We start from the raw sequence: 17000 nt of genomic DNA on the forward strand, positions 1-17000 counted from the left end.
AATCACTGAAATGAGATTTATAAAATTATTAAAATCTATGTGTCTCTCTCGTGAACATAAGTTGAATATTTGAGATATCTCACAAATATACTCCTTGAATAACTAGACACAGTCCACACAGCATACCCAAGCAGGTGATTTTAACATTATTTCAGCGACAATTGATACAGAGTTAGAAGACTCGCTGAATGACGAGATCCTTGACTCGGAGAGCAACAACGTGTTGGAGCTGCAGGAAGAAGTGTGGAGACTACAGGAGGAACTGGACAATCGTAAGTTTCACTTTCACTTTTATGGCTATATAATATGGCAAGGGAAGGTTTAGTGCTACTTTATTTACTACTTCAGTAGCAGGGAGGAGTATACACGATGTAATGTTTATAAAGTTTGTGTGATGGACTATCTAACTGAGGGAGAGGGGGATCTAACTGAGGGGGAGGGGGATCTAACTGAGGGGGAGGGGGATCTAACTGAGGGGGATCTAACTGAGGGGGAGGGGGATCTAACTGAGGGAGAGGGGGATCTAACTGAGGGGGAGGGGGATCTAACTGAGGGGGATCTAACTGAGGGGGATCTAACTGAGGGAGAGGGGGATCTAACTGAGGGGGAGGGGGATCTAACTGAGGGGGATCTAACTGAGGGGGAGGGGGATCTAACTGAGGGGGAGGGGGATCTAACTGAGGGGAGGGGGATCTAACTGAGGGGGAGGGGGATCTAACTGAGGGGGAGGGGGATCTAACTGAGGGGGAGGGGATCTAACTGAGGGGGAGGGGGATCTAACTGAGGGAGAGGGGGATCTAACTGAGGGGAGGGGGATCTAACTGAGGGGGATCTAACTGAGGGGGATCTAACTGAGGGGGAGGGGGATCTAACTGAGAGGGAGGGGGATCTAACTGAGGGGGAGGGGGATCTAACTGAGGGGAGGGGGATCTAACTGAGGGGGATCTAACTGAGGGGGATCTAACTGAGGGGGAGGGGGATCTAACTGAGGGGGAGGGGGATCTAACTGAGGGGGAGGGGGATCTAACTGAGGGGGAGCGGGATCTAACTGAGGGGGAGGGGGATCTAACGGAGGGGGAGGGGGATCTAACTGAGGGGGATCTAACTGAGGGGGATCTAACTGAGGGGGAGGGGGATCTAACTGAGGGGGAGGGGGATCTAACTGAGGGGGAGGGGGATCTAACTGAGGGGGAGCGGGATCTAACTGAGGGGGAGGGGGATCTAACTGAGGGGGAGGGGGATCTAACTGAGGGGGATCTAACTGAGGGGGATCTAACTGAGGGGGAGCGGGATCTAACTGAGGGGGAGGGGGATCTAACTGAGGGGGAAGGGGATCTAACTGAGGGGGAGGGGGATCTAACTGAGGGGGAGGGGGATCTAACTGAGGGGGAGGGGGATCTAACTGAGGGGGAGGGGGATCTAACTGAGGGGGAGGGGGATCTAACTGAGGGGGAGGGGGATCTAACTGAGGGAGAGGGGATCTAACTGAGGGGGAGGGGGATCTAACTGAGGGGGAGGGGGATCTAACTGAGGGGGAGGGGGATCTAACTGAGGGGGAGGGGGATCTAACTGAGGGGGAGGGGGATCTAACTGAGGGGGAGGGGGATCTAACTGAGGGGGAGGGGGATCTAACTGAGGGGGAGGGGGATCTAACTGAGGGGTAGGGGGATCTAACTGAGGGGGAAGGGGATCTAACTGAGGGGGAGGGGGATCTAACTGAGGGGGAGGGGATCTAACTGAGGGGGAGGGGGATCTAACTGAGGGGGAGGGGGATCTAACTGAGGGGGAGGGGGATCTAACTGGAATCCCAGCTTGAAGGGGAGGGGGTTCTAACTGAGGGGGAGGGAGATCTAACTGAGGGGGAGGGGGATCTAACTGAGGGGGAGGGGGATCTAACTGAGGGGGAGGGGGATCTAACTGAGGGGGAGGGGGATCTAACTGAGGGGGAGGGGGATCTAACTGAGGGGGAGGGGGATCTAACTGAGGGGGAGGGGGATCTAACTGAGGGGGAGGGGGATCTAACTGACATGAGGGGGAGGGGGATCTAACTGAGGGGGAGGGGGATCTAACTGAGGGGGAGGGGGATCTAACTGAGGGGGAGGGGGTTCTAACTGAGGGGGAGGGGGATCTAACTGAGGGGGAGGGGGATCTAACTGAGGGGGAGGGGGATCTAACTGAGGGGGAGGGGGATCTAACTGAGGGGGAGGGGGTTCTAACTGAGGGGGAGGGGGATCTAACTGAGGGGGAGGGGGATCTAACTGAGGGGGAGGGGGATCTAACTGAGGGGGAGGGGGATCTAACTGAGGGGGAGGGGGATCTAACTGAGGGGAGGGGAATCTAACGGAGGGGAGGGGGATCTAACTGAGGGAGAGGGGGATCTAAATGAGGGGGAGGGGGATCTAACTGAGAGGGAGGGGGATCTAACTGAGGGGGAGGGGGATCTAACTGAGGGGGAGGGGGATCTAATTGAGGGGGAGGGGGATCTAACTGAGGGGAGGGGGATCTAACTGAGGGGGGATCTAACTGAGGGGAGGGGGATCTAACTGAGGGGGAGGGGGATCTAACTGAGGGGGAGGGGGATCTAACTGAGGGGAGGGGGATCTAACTGAGGGGAGGGGGATCTAACTGAGGGGGAGGGAGATCTAACTGAGGGAGAGGGGGATCTAACTGAGGGGGAGGGGGATCTAACTGAGGGGGAGGGGGATCTAACTGAGGGGGAGGGGGATCTAACTGAGGGGGAGGGGGATCTAACTGAGGGGGAGGGGGATCTAACTGAGGGGGAGGGGGATCTAACTGAGGGGGAGGGGGATCTAACTGAGGGGGAGGGGGATCTAACTGAGGGGGAGGGGGATCTAACTGAGGGGAGGGGGATCTAACTGAGGGGGAGGGGGATCTAACTGAGGGGGAGGGGGATCTAACTGAGGGGGAGGGAGATCTAACTGAGGGAGATCTAACTGAGGGGGAGGGGGATCTAACTGAGGGGGAGGGGGATCTAACTGAGGGGAGGGGGATCTAACTGAGGGGGAGGGGGATCTAACTGAGGGGGAGGGGGATCTAACTGAGGGGGAGGGGGATCTAACTTAGGGGGAGGGGGATCTAACTGAGGGGGAGGGGGATCTAACTGAGGGGGAGGGGGATCTAACTGAGGGGGAGGGGGATCTAACTGAGGGGGAGGGGGATCTAACTGAGGGGGAGGGGGATCTAACTGAGGGGGAGGGAGATCTAACTGAGGGGGAGGGGGATCTAACTGATGCTGCCCATTAAAGATCTTCTTCTTGATAGAACAAACTTCTCAGAAAATTTCGAGATGGAAAGGTACGGGAGAATACTGATGAAACAAGAAGAAGCTCTGGAGAATTACAGGGAAAAAGAGAACAATGAAAACAGTGGTAGGAACCGTATTTACTTTTTATCAGTTATGTTTTAATTTGTCTTCTTGTTCCGTACTGTGCAGAGTATGTGTTTGATAAAGTTTTAAGTATTCCCTGATATTCACGCTGATAATGGGTATATTCACCAGAAGATGCTGCACTGCCCCTAGTTGAAGTGATGGATGTTGGTGAGGTTGGTAGTATGGTACCCGAGCCAGAGGTCACTATTGTCCAGGTTATTATTATAAACCATATCAAAGTTCAAAATATCTGAAAAACAGCGTAGCTCTCTCAAAAATAAAAGATCCTCAAAAGATATAGCTAAATTTTCTCGAATGACTTCCATTTAACTTTATCAAGAGCAATGTCCCTCAAGTCTTAAAAATCTGAAATCGAACGTAGAGAATTTGAGATTTTCTTACGTTGTCCAGATTTACAATTATTAAATTGATTATTATTGAATTGATCATAATATGATAATTGATTAGTTTTGATTAGTTTATCAACTTGAGGAGTTAACTTATAAGGTCATGGAGGTAAGCCGATGACTCATCTGCCAAAATAAATGTGTTTGGCACCCTTTCTATCAACCAAATATCTTTCAGGAGAGAGTGCTAGAAAGTGCGTTAAAAGGAAATACAGATCAACTTGGCCTTGCAAAAGAGACGATGAAAAGCAAAGAAGAAGAAATAGAATCATTGATGGCAGAAAAGATTAAGAAAGATGAGGAGATAAAATATTTGATGGAAGAAAAAGAAAATCTACAAGAGAAGTTAGAAAACAAAAAGGAGGAGGAAGAAAAGAAGAGGAAGGAGGAGGAGGAGGAGAAAAAGAAGAAGGAGGAGGAGGAGGAGGAGGAGAAAAAGAAGAAGGAGGAGGAGGAGGAGGACTCGCTGCAATCTCAACTAACATCTTTACAAGATCAGGTGAGTGGGCTGAGAGGGTATTTACTCACACTGTCACTGGGCGGCGGCGCCATCACTGGGTGCTATCAATGGGTGCTATCACTGGGCGCTATCAATGGGCGCCATCAATGGGCGCCATAAATGGGCGCAATCAATGGGCGCTATCACTGGGCGCTATCACTGGGCGCTATCAATGGGCGCCATCAATGGGCGCCATAAATGGGCGCTATCACTGGGCGCTATCACTTGGCGCTATCACTTGGCGCTATCACTGGGCGCTATCACTGGGCGCTATCACTGGGCGCTATCACTGGGCGCTATCACTGGGCGCTATCACTGGGCGCTATCACTTGGCGCTATCACTGGGCGCTATCACTTGGCGCTATCACTGGGTGCTATCAATGGGCGCCATCAATGGGCGCCATAAATGGGCGCTATCACTGGGCGCTATCACTTGGCGCTATCACTGGGCGCTATCACTTGGCGCTATCACTGGGCGCTATCAATGGGTGCTATCACTGGGCGCTATCAATGGGCGCCATCAATGGGCGCCATAAATGGGCGCAATCAATGGGCGCTATCACTGGGCGCTATCACTGGGCGCTATCAATGGGCGCCATCAATGGGCGCCATAAATGGGCGCTATCACTGGGCGCTATCACTTGGCGCTATCACTTGGCGCTATCACTGGGCGCTATCACTGGGCGCTATCACTGGGCGCTATCACTGGGCGCTATCACTGGGCGCTATCACTGGGCGCTATCACTTGGCGCTATCACTGGGCGCTATCACTTGGCGCTATCACTGGGTGCTATCAATGGGCGCCATCAATGGGCGCCATAAATGGGCGCTATCACTGGGCGCTATCACTTGGCGCTATCACTGGGCGCTATCACTTGGCGCTATCACTGGGCGCTATTACTGGGTGCTATCACTGGGCGCCATCACTGGGAGCTATCACTGGGCGCTATCACTGGGCGCTATCACTGGGCGCTATCACTGGGCGCTATCACTGGGCGCTATCACTGGGCGCTATCACTTGGCGCTATCACTGGGCGCTATCACTGGGCGCTATCACTGGGCGCTATCACTGGGCGCTATCACTGGGCGCTATCACTGGGCGCTATCACTGGGCGCTATCACTGGGCGCTATCACTTGGCGCTATCACTGGGCGCTATCACTGGGCGCTATCACTGGGCGCTATCACTGGGCGCTATCACTGGGCGCTATCAATGGGCGCCATCAATGGGCGCTATCACTGGGCGCTATCACTGGGCGCTATCACTTGGCGCTATCACTGGGCGCTATCACTTGGCGCTATCACTGGGCGCTATCACTGGGCGCTATCACTGGGCGCTATCACTGGGCGCTATCACTGGGCGCTATCACTGGGCGCTATCACTGGGCGCTATCACTGGATCATTATGATTCATGTACTCAGTATCAGTTATAAGATACATGTAAGACTTTATATTATTCAATTACACCACAATTAGTATTAATTATAACCACAAGTTTAGTACAGTTGTTTTACAGTACATACTCAAGCAGTTGATATTATAATCACTTCCGTCTTTTGCAAATGGTTTAACTGCTGTCGTTAGGGGGCGCCACTGCTGCTGTCGTTAGGGGGGCGCCACTGCTGCTGTCGTTTCTCTCTTTCTACTCACTATATTGTCTTGCTAAATTTGTAATATAGTTTGGAAAACTTAGCTATCCCCAGAATACCTTACCACCTGCCGGGCTCGCTAGAGGTGATCGATTTTCAACAGCACGTTTGTCCTCGCGCGTCAAATCAAGTTCAGCAGCTTTCGCACGCTGCATTTAGCCTAGTAGTCATGACAACGACATTACTTTGCAAAGTTTAAAAGCTACGATCTTTTATTTAGCCCAAAATCAAACTTTTCGGTTTAATTCAGAATCTAAGTTGTCCCAAATTTGGCTCCTGGGGAGCTAACTTTAAATTTACGAGACGGACATTTTGTTGAAAACCGGAAGTTTCTATCTATTTTACTTTTGGAGATATACCCCAGCTGGTAGGGTTTGCTGGGTCTATAATCACTATTAATTTCTAAAACAGGTATCATTGTTGAATGGAACACTAGAACTAAACGCATCGGAGATAGAATGCCTGGAATCCCAGCTTGAAGAGAACGGACGTGTTATATCTTCTTATGAAGATAACATCTCTGAGAAACAAAGCTTATTAGAACAGGTTTAGTAGTAATGGTAGTAATAGTGAGGGGGCGGGGGCACAGAGGGGGGGGGGGGGCCGGGGGGGACACAGAGGGGGGGGAGGGGGACACAGAGGGGGGGGGGCGGGGGACACAGAGGGGGGGGGACAAAGAGGGGGGACACAGAGGGGGGGGGGGGTGGGGGACACAGAGGGGGGGGGGACACAGAGGGGGGGGACACAGAGGGGGGGACACAGAGGGGGGACACAGAGGGGGGACACAGAGGGGGGGGACACAGAGGGGGGACACAGAGGGGGGAACACAGAGGTGGGACACAGAGGAGGGGGGGGGCGGGGGGGGACACAGAGGGGGGACACAGAGGGGGGGGGGGACATAGAGGGGGGGACACAGAAGGGGGGACACAGAGGGGGGGGACACATAGGGGGAGGGGGGACAGAGGGGGGGACACAGAGGGGGGTACAGAGGAGGGGGACACAGAGGGGGGAACACAGAAGGGGGGACACAGAGGGGGGACACAGAGGGGGGACACAGAGGGGGGGACACAGAGGGGGGCACAGAGGAGGGTGGACACAGAGGGGGGGCCGGGGGACACAGAGGGGGGGACACAGAGGGGGGAGGGGGGCACAGAGGGGGGAGGGGGGACACAGAGGGGGGAGGGTTTGCGGGGGGGACACAGAATCTTACTATATATAAAGCAAGACGATATTATATATGGATGGATCCGTGCCATTTTACTGACACCACGGCATTAACTTTAACGCGACTTTCAGCAAACAAGTTAAGTGAGTAAACTATAACCCCCTGTATAGTGCAGAGCGGAGTGTAAGGATAACATTGGTCAGCTAACTGAACAAGTACAGAAGATTGAACGCGAACGGGCTGTTGATATGGAGCAACATAAATACAAGGTATGTGCAACATAAACACAATGTATATGCAACATAAACACAATGTATGTGCAACATAAACACAAGGTATGTGCAACATAAACACTAGGTATGTACAACATAAACACTAGGTATGTGCAACATAAACATAATGTATGTGCAACATAAACACAAGGTATGTGCAACATAAACACAAGGTATGTGCAACATAAACACAAGGTATGTGCAACATAAACACAAGGTATGTGCAACATAAACACTAGGTATGTGCAACATAAACACAAGGTATGTGCAACATAAACACTAGGTATGTGCAACATAAAAACAAGGTATGTGCAACATAAACACTAGGCATGTGCAACATAAACACAATGTATGTGCAACATAAACACAATGTATGTGCAACATAAACACAAGGTATGTGCAACATAAACACAAGGTATGTGCAACATAAACACTAGGTATGTGCAACATAAACACTAGGTATGTGCAACATAAACACTAGGTATGTGCAACATAAACACAAGGTATGTGCAACATAAACACTAGGTATGTGCAACATAAACACAAGGTATGTGCAACATTAACACTAGGTATGTGCAACATAAACACAAGGTATGTGCAACATTAACACTAGGTATGTGCAACATAAACACACGGTATGTGCAACATAAACACTAGGTATGTGCAACATAAACACAATGTATGTGCAATATAAACACAATATATGTGCAACATAAACACAAGGTATACGGTTCTCTGCTGTTTTAGGAGAGTCACTATTACTCTTGAATTTTACTTGATAAAGTGCTTATCTTAAAGTTAAAAGGTTTCACAGGCTCTAATGATGTTGTTTTACGACGAATTCAAGCCTTACGTTGTGTGTTTCCCTTACGTTGTGTGTTTCCCTTACGTTGTGTGTTTCCCTTACGTTGTGTGTTTCCCTTACGTTGTGTGTTTCCCTTACGTTGTGTGTTTCCCTTACGTTGTGTGTTTCCCTTACGTTGTGTGTTTCCCTTACGTTGTGTGTTTCTCTTACGTTGTGTGTTTCTCTTACGTTGTGTGTTTCCCTTACGATGTGTGTTTCCCTTACGTTGTGTGTTTCCCTTACGTTGTGTGTTTCCCTTACCTTGTGTGTTTCCCTTACGTTGTGTGTTTCCCTTACGTTGTGTGTCTCCCTTACGTTGTGTGTTTCCCTTACGTTGTGTGTTTCCCTTACGTTGTGTGTTTCCCTTACGTTGTGTGTTTCCCTTACGTTGTGTGTTTCCCTTACGTTGTGTGTTTCCCTTACGTTGTGTGTTTCCCTTACGTTGTGTGTCTCCCTTACGTTGTGTGTTTCCCTTACGTTGTGTGTTTCCCTTACGTTGTGTGTTTCCCTTACGTTGTGTGTTTCCCTTCTTGTCCAAAAGCATTACACAATTACTCTTATCTCTGGTTATTAGCTTATCAGTTATAACTTTAGGATTTATATAATTATAACGAGATGCTGTTTTTCCTAACAAGTCTCTATGTTATCATCTTTGTAACATGAATCCCGAATTCCATTATCTCCATATATCACACAAACTAACAAGGGTAACACCACAATTGTCTCTCTTTTAAACTACCGGTGGAACATACATTTTAAATATATATCAACTTCAATGTTACATAGTGAAATCTTAAAAACAACCGGTGTCACAACACGTGTTCTTATTTAACTAACCCAGGTTCCTACCCGTGTTATCTTTTTTTACTATACAAGGGGGTTAACACCGTGTTATCTTTTAACTCACCGGGTCATAAACGTGTTATTTTTAACATACTCAGTGTAACATACACGTGTTATCTTTTTTAAATCAAAGAGTGTAAATACAGTGTTATCTTTTACAACTAACACCGGGTAAATTCACTGTGTTCATTTTTAACACTACACAGGGTTACATACACGTGTTACTCTTTTAAACTCAACGGGTAACCCTAACGCTGCTAATTTTTATTCCTAACACAGGCGTAAAATATCACCGTCCGTATCTTTTAAACTCCAGGAGGAATAAGTGTTATCTTTTAAATCTAACCAGGGTCAAACACGTTGTTATCTTTTTAACATCCACAGGGTCAAACACGTGTTATTTTTAAAATACACAGGTAAAATACAGAGTTCATTCTTTTTAAACCTACCCAGGGTATCAATACAGTGTTATTCTTTTCAAACTACCACCAGGGGCCTAGTATACACGTTTATCTTTAAAATACACAGGTTAAATACTACGTGTTATTTTAACTACACAGGGTAAATACACGTGTTATTTTTAAACTACTACAGGGTCAAAAATACAAGTGTTATCTTTTTAACTACCGGGTTAACTACACGTTGTTATTTTTACTAACCCGGGGAAATAACACTAGTTATCTTTTCAATAACACAGGGTAACATACAGTGTTATCTTTTAACTACACAGGGTTCATACGGTCGTTATCTATTAAACCTACCCGGGTAAATACACGTTTGTTATCTTTTACCTTCAAGGGTAAACCACCGTGTTCTCTTTTTAAATCCCCCGGGGTACATAGTGTTATCTTTTACATACAAAGGTAAATACACTTGTTATTTTTAAACTACACGGTGTAAATACAGTGTTCTCTTTTCAAAAAACTCACAGGGATTAAACTCCACGTCGTTACTCCTTTATAACTACACGGGGTCACAATACACCGCTGTATCTTTTAAACACCACAGTGGTAAATACACGTGTTTTCTTTCAAACTCAACAGGCGTCTAAATAACGCTGTTAGTTTTTCTACACAGGGTCAATACCGTCGCTTATCTTTAAACTACGGGTAAACTACTCCGTGGCATCCTTATAACTCACAGGTTAAAATACACGTTGTTATCTTTAAACTACCACAGGGTCCATACAGTTTTTATCATTAAAACTACCAGGTAAACAACACGTGTTAAATTATCCCACCCGGGATGACAAACGAGTATCATAATAACCCAACCACCGGGTCCATCACACGTGTTATTTATAACAACCTTTACCCAACCTATAAAACAAACCTCCCATTTTAACACCTATAAAAAACTCCCATTGACACACCTTATAACACTAAACCCCACCACCTTTCCCACCCTATAACAAAAAACCCACCTTTTACCATTCATATATCAAATACACACCTTTACCACATTTACTAAATCACCAACACATTTTCAATCAGATAAACTTAACCACTCCCCCTTTACCTACGATAACACAAACCCAAACCTGTAACCCACCTATAACAAATACAACCCCCTTTATACCACCGTGAACTCTTAAAACAAACCTTTTCACACCGTAACACTATACTCCACCATTTACCCAACATATTAAACATTAACACCACCCGTTAACCCACCTTTTTTCTTACACCTTTTACCACTATAACAAAAAATACCCTACCATTAACCACACTATCAAAATAAACCACCTTTTACCAAATATATACACAAAACCACCCTTTTCCCACTTTTACAAAAAACCCACTCATTTTGACCACACTTATAACAAAACCAACCTTTACCACATATAAAAAATTACACCTACCCAGGTTCACTCCCAGTATTTACTCTTACCAAACTACCCAGGGTACACTACACGTTTAAATTTTTTAAACAACCAGGTTTAAAACCACCTATAAAATTATTAAAACCACCCGTGTAATTACACGTGTACTTATTACATCCAGTGTACAAACAGTGTTCTCAATTTCAACACCACAGTGTACATACACGTGCAATATTTACAAAAAAGGGGTAAAAACAGTGTTTCTTTTAAACTCCCCCGGGTATAACGTGTTCTCTTTTAAAACCCTGGGAAACATATACCGAGTTATCTTTTTAAAACTACAGTGTATACATCGATTTAACCTATTACACACTCCTAGGGGTAATACCCGTTTTATTTTTAAATAAACAGGGTAAATACCACGTGTTAATCTTTTTCGAAACTACCAGGGGTAAATAACACGTGTTATCTTCTTTTAAATACACAGGGTACACTAACGTGTTATCTTTTAAACTCTACCACGCGGTAAAAAACACGTGTCTATCTTTAAACTACCGGGACACTCCCCCAGTGTTATCTTTTACACATACACCAGGGTTAACTTACCGTGTTATCTTTAAATACAACAGGGTACAACTACAGTGTATTTTTCCACCTCCACAGGGACCCTACATTGTTATCCTAATTTAAACCTACACGGTCCTAACCACAACGTACGTTTTCTTCCAATCTTTAAAAAACATAACCCTAATTACAGGGTCAAACAAGAGTTATCTTTTAAACTACACGGGGGTATAATAAAAGTGTTACTCTTTTTAAATCATCCTAGGGATAATCCTTCAGTGTTATCTTTTAAACTACACGGGGTACAATACACGTGTTATCTTATAAACACTACCAAGGGAACATACCGTGTAATCTTTTAACTACACGGTGGTTAATAACTGTGATCTTTTTATAACAACTCAGGTAAATCCCAGTGTTCCTCTTTTAACAACCCGGGTAAACAACACGTGTCTCTTTTACCATACACGGGTAAATCAAAGTGTTATCTTTTAAATACCAGGGTACACTCACCGTGTTATATTTTTTAAAACTACCAGAGGTAAAAACACGGTTATCTTTTACAACTCCGACAGGTAAATCACCACGTGATACTCTTTTACCCACAATACACAGGGCGTAATACACGTGTATCTTTCTTACCTTCGCCGGGGTACATACAATTGTTATCTTTTAAACTACACCGGGTCAATACACTGTGTTAATTTTTTTAAACTCCAGCCGGTTAAATTACACGTGTTATTCTTTTTTAAACTCAACAGGGTCAATACACGTGTGATCTTTTAACCTACAAGGGTTACATACACGTGTTCTCTTTTAAACTACACAGGGTAATACCACGGTTATCTTTTACACTCCACGTGGTAAAAACAGTGTTATCTTTTCCACTACACAGGGTAAATACAGTGTTTCTTTTCTACAACTACACAGTGGTAAATAACAACGTGATATCTTTTTAAAATTACCAGGGTAAATACCGTGTTATACTTTAAACTTTCACAGGGTAAAGACAGAGAGAATTTTTACATCACAGGGTAAATACACGTTGTTCATCTTTTATACTACACAGGGGTAAATACACGTGTTATCTTTTAAACTCTACACAGGGTTAATACTCGTGTTATCTTTTAAACTACCCAGGGTAAACACACGTGTTATCTTTTAAACTACACGGGTCAATCCAGTGTTATTTTTAAACTACCACCGGTTAATCCAGTATATCTTTTAAATACACGGGGTAATACACGTGTTATCTTTTAACTTCCACAGGGTAAATAACGTGTTATCTTTTAAAACTACACGGGGTACTCAACGTGATATCTTTTAACCCCTACACAGGGTAAATACACGAGTATTCTTTTACACTCCAGGGATAATACACGTGTTCTCTATTTAACTACACAGGGTAAATACAAAGTGTACTTATATCCCTCACACCTTGACCAAACACGTGTATCTTTTCACTACCCCCGGGTCAATACACGTGTAATCTTTTAAAAACTACCACGGGGTAAAAACCGTGTTATTCTTTAATACACCGGGTAAACATACAGTGTTATTATTTCAACTACACGGGGTTAATTACATTGTTAACTTTGTAAAACTACACAGGGTAAATAACGTCGTGATCTTTTAAACTACTAGGTAACTACACGTGTTATCTTTTCAAATACACAGGGTTCCATACACGTGGTATCTTATACCCCTCACACAGGGTAAACTACAGTGTTTCTTTTAACTACAAGGTACTAACAGTTCTATCTAATAACCTACACAGGTAAAATTTCACACGTGTTAATCTATTTAAACTACACAGGGTAAATACAGTCGATCTCTTTTAACACTCCAAACCAGGGTAAATACCCGTGATATCTTTTTAAATACACAGGGTAAATACAGTGTTATCTTCTTCAATACACCAGGTAAAATACACGAGTAATTATATCCCACAAGGTAAATAACTACACGTGTTATCTCTCTTTAAACTACACAGGGTTTAACTACAATTGTTATTTATAACCTACAAGGGTACCAAACCGAGTTCTCTTTAAACTCACAGTGGACAACACGTAGTCTTCACTTTTAAAACTACCGGGGAATACACGATGAACACATAATCCACTACTCGGTTCACCATATTTCAATATATTACCACCTACACGTTGTAACAACACGAGTTATCTTTTCTAACTACACAGTATGTAAATACACGCTGATCTCTATTACAAATCCCACGGTGTTTTACACCAAATGGATATATTATAACTACACAGCGGTAAATAACTTGTCACTATTTCCCTCCCTGGGTAAATACACGTGTAAACTTTTAAAACTCACCTGGTTAATACACTTGTACAACATAAATATCCCATCACTTATCTACCAAAAATAGATCACAATTAAAACAACAAGGGTACCCACCCGATAACACAAACACCCACCCATTTATCCCTAACCTTTTTCACATTATAAACAACCTTTACACTACCCCGTGATCACTTAACCCTACCCTGCGGTACCAACTATAAATTATAACCAAAACGTTTACAATATATAATAAACACACTTTTACCTCATATTAACATATCCACCCTGTTGTACCCACCCCTTTATAATAAACCCCTCCATGGTAAAACATATTACAAATAACCATCCCCTGTTCCACTACACGTTTTAATTTTTAAAATACAAGATGTCGATTACACGAGTTCATCTAATAAACTCCCACATTGTCCCTAAAACCGTGTACATCTAACTCCAACGGGACCCTACCGAAATTTTCATACCATATAAAATACCCGGGTAACATCTTACCAGATTTATAAATATCACAACCACGGGTTATACCGTGTTCAAAAATCCCACTACCAACGTGTAAACTACCGTTTATTTTTAACTCCTGTTTCTACATGTTTTATCATAAAAACTTACACAGGGTAAATACACGTGTTATTTTTTAACAGCTCCCCTCCGGTTCCCACACGTGTATCTGCCTTTACAACTCACCCACGCGTCGCCGTCCTCCGTGATATCTTTTTAACTCCCCGGGTAAATACACTTGTTATCTTGTTAAACGACACGGCGGGTAAAATACACGTGTTTCTTTTTAACTCAAGGGCTAAATTACAGTAGTTATCATTTCTTAAAATACACGGGGTAATAAGTAGAAAACTTAAAACTACACCGGGTACAATACCCGTGATTCTCTCTAAAACATCACAGGGGTAAAATCCAGTGTAATCTTTAAACTTACACGGGTAAATAACGTGTTAATCTTTCTAAATACCCGGTTAAATACCAGTAAATCTTTTAACTACACAGGGTAAATCAGAGTTATCTTTTTAACAAACCACAGGGTAAATACAGTGTTATCTTTGAAACTACACAAGGGTACATACAGTTTAACATTTTAAACTCCACGGGGTACTACCGTCGTTCATATTTTAAACTAACAGGGTAAATCCACTTGTTATATTTTAACCTCACCAGGGATAACATACACGTGTTATCTTTTAAAATACCAGGGTAAACATACACGTGTTATCTATTACCTACAGGTCTCTCACAGGCGTTACACACGTGTTATCTTTTTTCAAACTACAACAGGTATATACACGAGTATCATTTAAACTAACAGGGTACCTACACTTGCATCTCTATTTAACTACCGGGTAACAACACGTGATAATCTTTTAAACTACCCAGGGTCCCATACCTTGTTCTCTTTTCACTAACCAGGGTTAGCATACACTGTTTTCTCTTTAAACTCACTGGGTAAAAATACAGAGTTATCTTTTAAACTACCAGGGTAAATTACACGAGTTATCTTTTAAACTATCAAAGTAGGTAAATACATCGAGTTATCTTTTAAACTCACAGGGTTCATTAAACGCGTATATTTTTAAACTCAAGCGGATAAACAATGTGTTATCTTTTAAACTACCAGGGGTTAATACCCACGTTATATCTTTTACCATTACAGGGAACATACTCGTGTATCTTTAATCTACAGGGCGTATAATAACTTGTTATCATTACCAATCCACGGGTCAATACCAGTGTTATCTTTTAAATACAAGGGGTAAATCCCACGGTGTTATCTTCTTTAAACAACACAGGGTAATACAGTATTATTTTTAAACTACCAGGGTATAATACACGTGTTTATCTCTTTAAATTAACACAGGGTATCAATCACGTGGTTATCTTTAAACTACACAGGTAAATACACGAGTTATCTTTTAAACTCACAGTGGGTCATCCCGTGTTACTCATAATTCAATACACAGGGTAAATACACGTGTTCACTCTTTTAACAACTGGGTAACTCCCCGATGTTCATTATATTCACCACTACCGGTGTACATACACGTGATAACTTTATCAACAACACAGCTGTAACTACAAGTGTTAATCTATTAACTACAAGGGTCAAATACAGTGTTATCTATTTCCAATTCCCAGGGTAAATAACGTGTACCTATGTTATAAATACAAGGGTAAATCACACGTGTTATCCTTTAACTACACCAGGGTAAATACACGTGTTATCTTTTTAACTCACAAGGGTAAATACACGAGTAGATTTTTAAACTACACAGGGTTAAATACACGTGATAACTTTTTAACTACAAAGGGTAAATACACTGTGTTATCCTTTTAAAACAACACAGCGGTAAATACACGTGTTATCTTTTAAACTACACAGGGTAAATACACTCGGTGTGGGGGGTTCTTTTAAACTAAAAGGGTAAATACACGTGGTTCTCTTTTTAACTAAACAGGGTAAATACACGTGTTTTCTTTTCACCTCACACAGGGTAATACAGTGTTATATATTTAACTACACAGGGAAAACCACGTTTTCTCATTTAAAACTCACACTGGGTAAATACACGAGTAATCTTATACTACAACACAGGGTAAGGTAAAACTCCACCGTGCTTATCTTGTTTAACTACACGGGGGGTAAATACACGTGTTCATACTTTTAACTAACGGGAAATCACGTGTATCTTTTAACTACCGGCGGTCCCTACACGTGTAATTCATTTCCACCCACCACAGGGTACTCAATAACGTGATTTTTTTTAACCCATAACTGGGTCACCATACCCCCCCCCCCCCAAACGGATATCTTTTAAACTAAACGGGTAATTCAGTGTTATCTTTTAAAATACACAGGGTAAAATACACGTGTTATCTTTTAAATAACCAGGTAAATACAAGTGTTATACCTTTTAAACTACACAGGGGTAAATACACGTGTATCTTTTAAACTAACAGGGTTAATACACGTGATATCTATTAACTCACCAGGGGCTAAATCACGTGTTATCTTTTAAACGTAACAGGGTAATACACGCTGTTAATACTTTTAACTAAAGGCACGTAACTAAGTGTTATCCATCTTAATCTACCAGGGTAAACAGAGTTATGTTATTTTAAACTACACAGGGTAAATACACTTGTTATCTTTTACATAACAGCCGCCCGCTTCTACCCTACACGTGATATCTATTCTAACATCACTGGGTACATACC

General features: G+C 43.6%; 1 protein-coding gene across 1 annotated transcript in view; it reads left to right on the forward strand.

The window, feature by feature from the left end:
• LOC134814328 (golgin subfamily A member 6-like protein 22) overlaps positions 1–7395 on the forward strand; it is a 33121-nt gene extending 25726 nt beyond the window's left edge. The window contains exons 18-22 of the mRNA XM_063822423.1: positions 156–272; positions 3297–3389; positions 3521–3606; positions 3977–4297; positions 7282–7395. Of these exons, the coding sequence (XP_063678493.1) occupies positions 156–272; positions 3297–3389; positions 3521–3606; positions 3977–4297; positions 7282–7395 (731 nt within the window). The remainder of the gene's footprint in view (positions 1–155; positions 273–3296; positions 3390–3520; positions 3607–3976; positions 4298–7281) is intronic.
• The last annotated feature ends 9605 nt before the right edge of the window (positions 7396–17000 follow it).

This window comes from Bolinopsis microptera, chromosome 4 (genome assembly GCF_026151205.1).
Source record: "Bolinopsis microptera isolate Bmic1 chromosome 4, MBARI_Bmic_1.0, whole genome shotgun sequence".
NCBI lineage: Eukaryota > Metazoa > Ctenophora > Tentaculata > Lobata > Bolinopsidae > Bolinopsis > Bolinopsis microptera.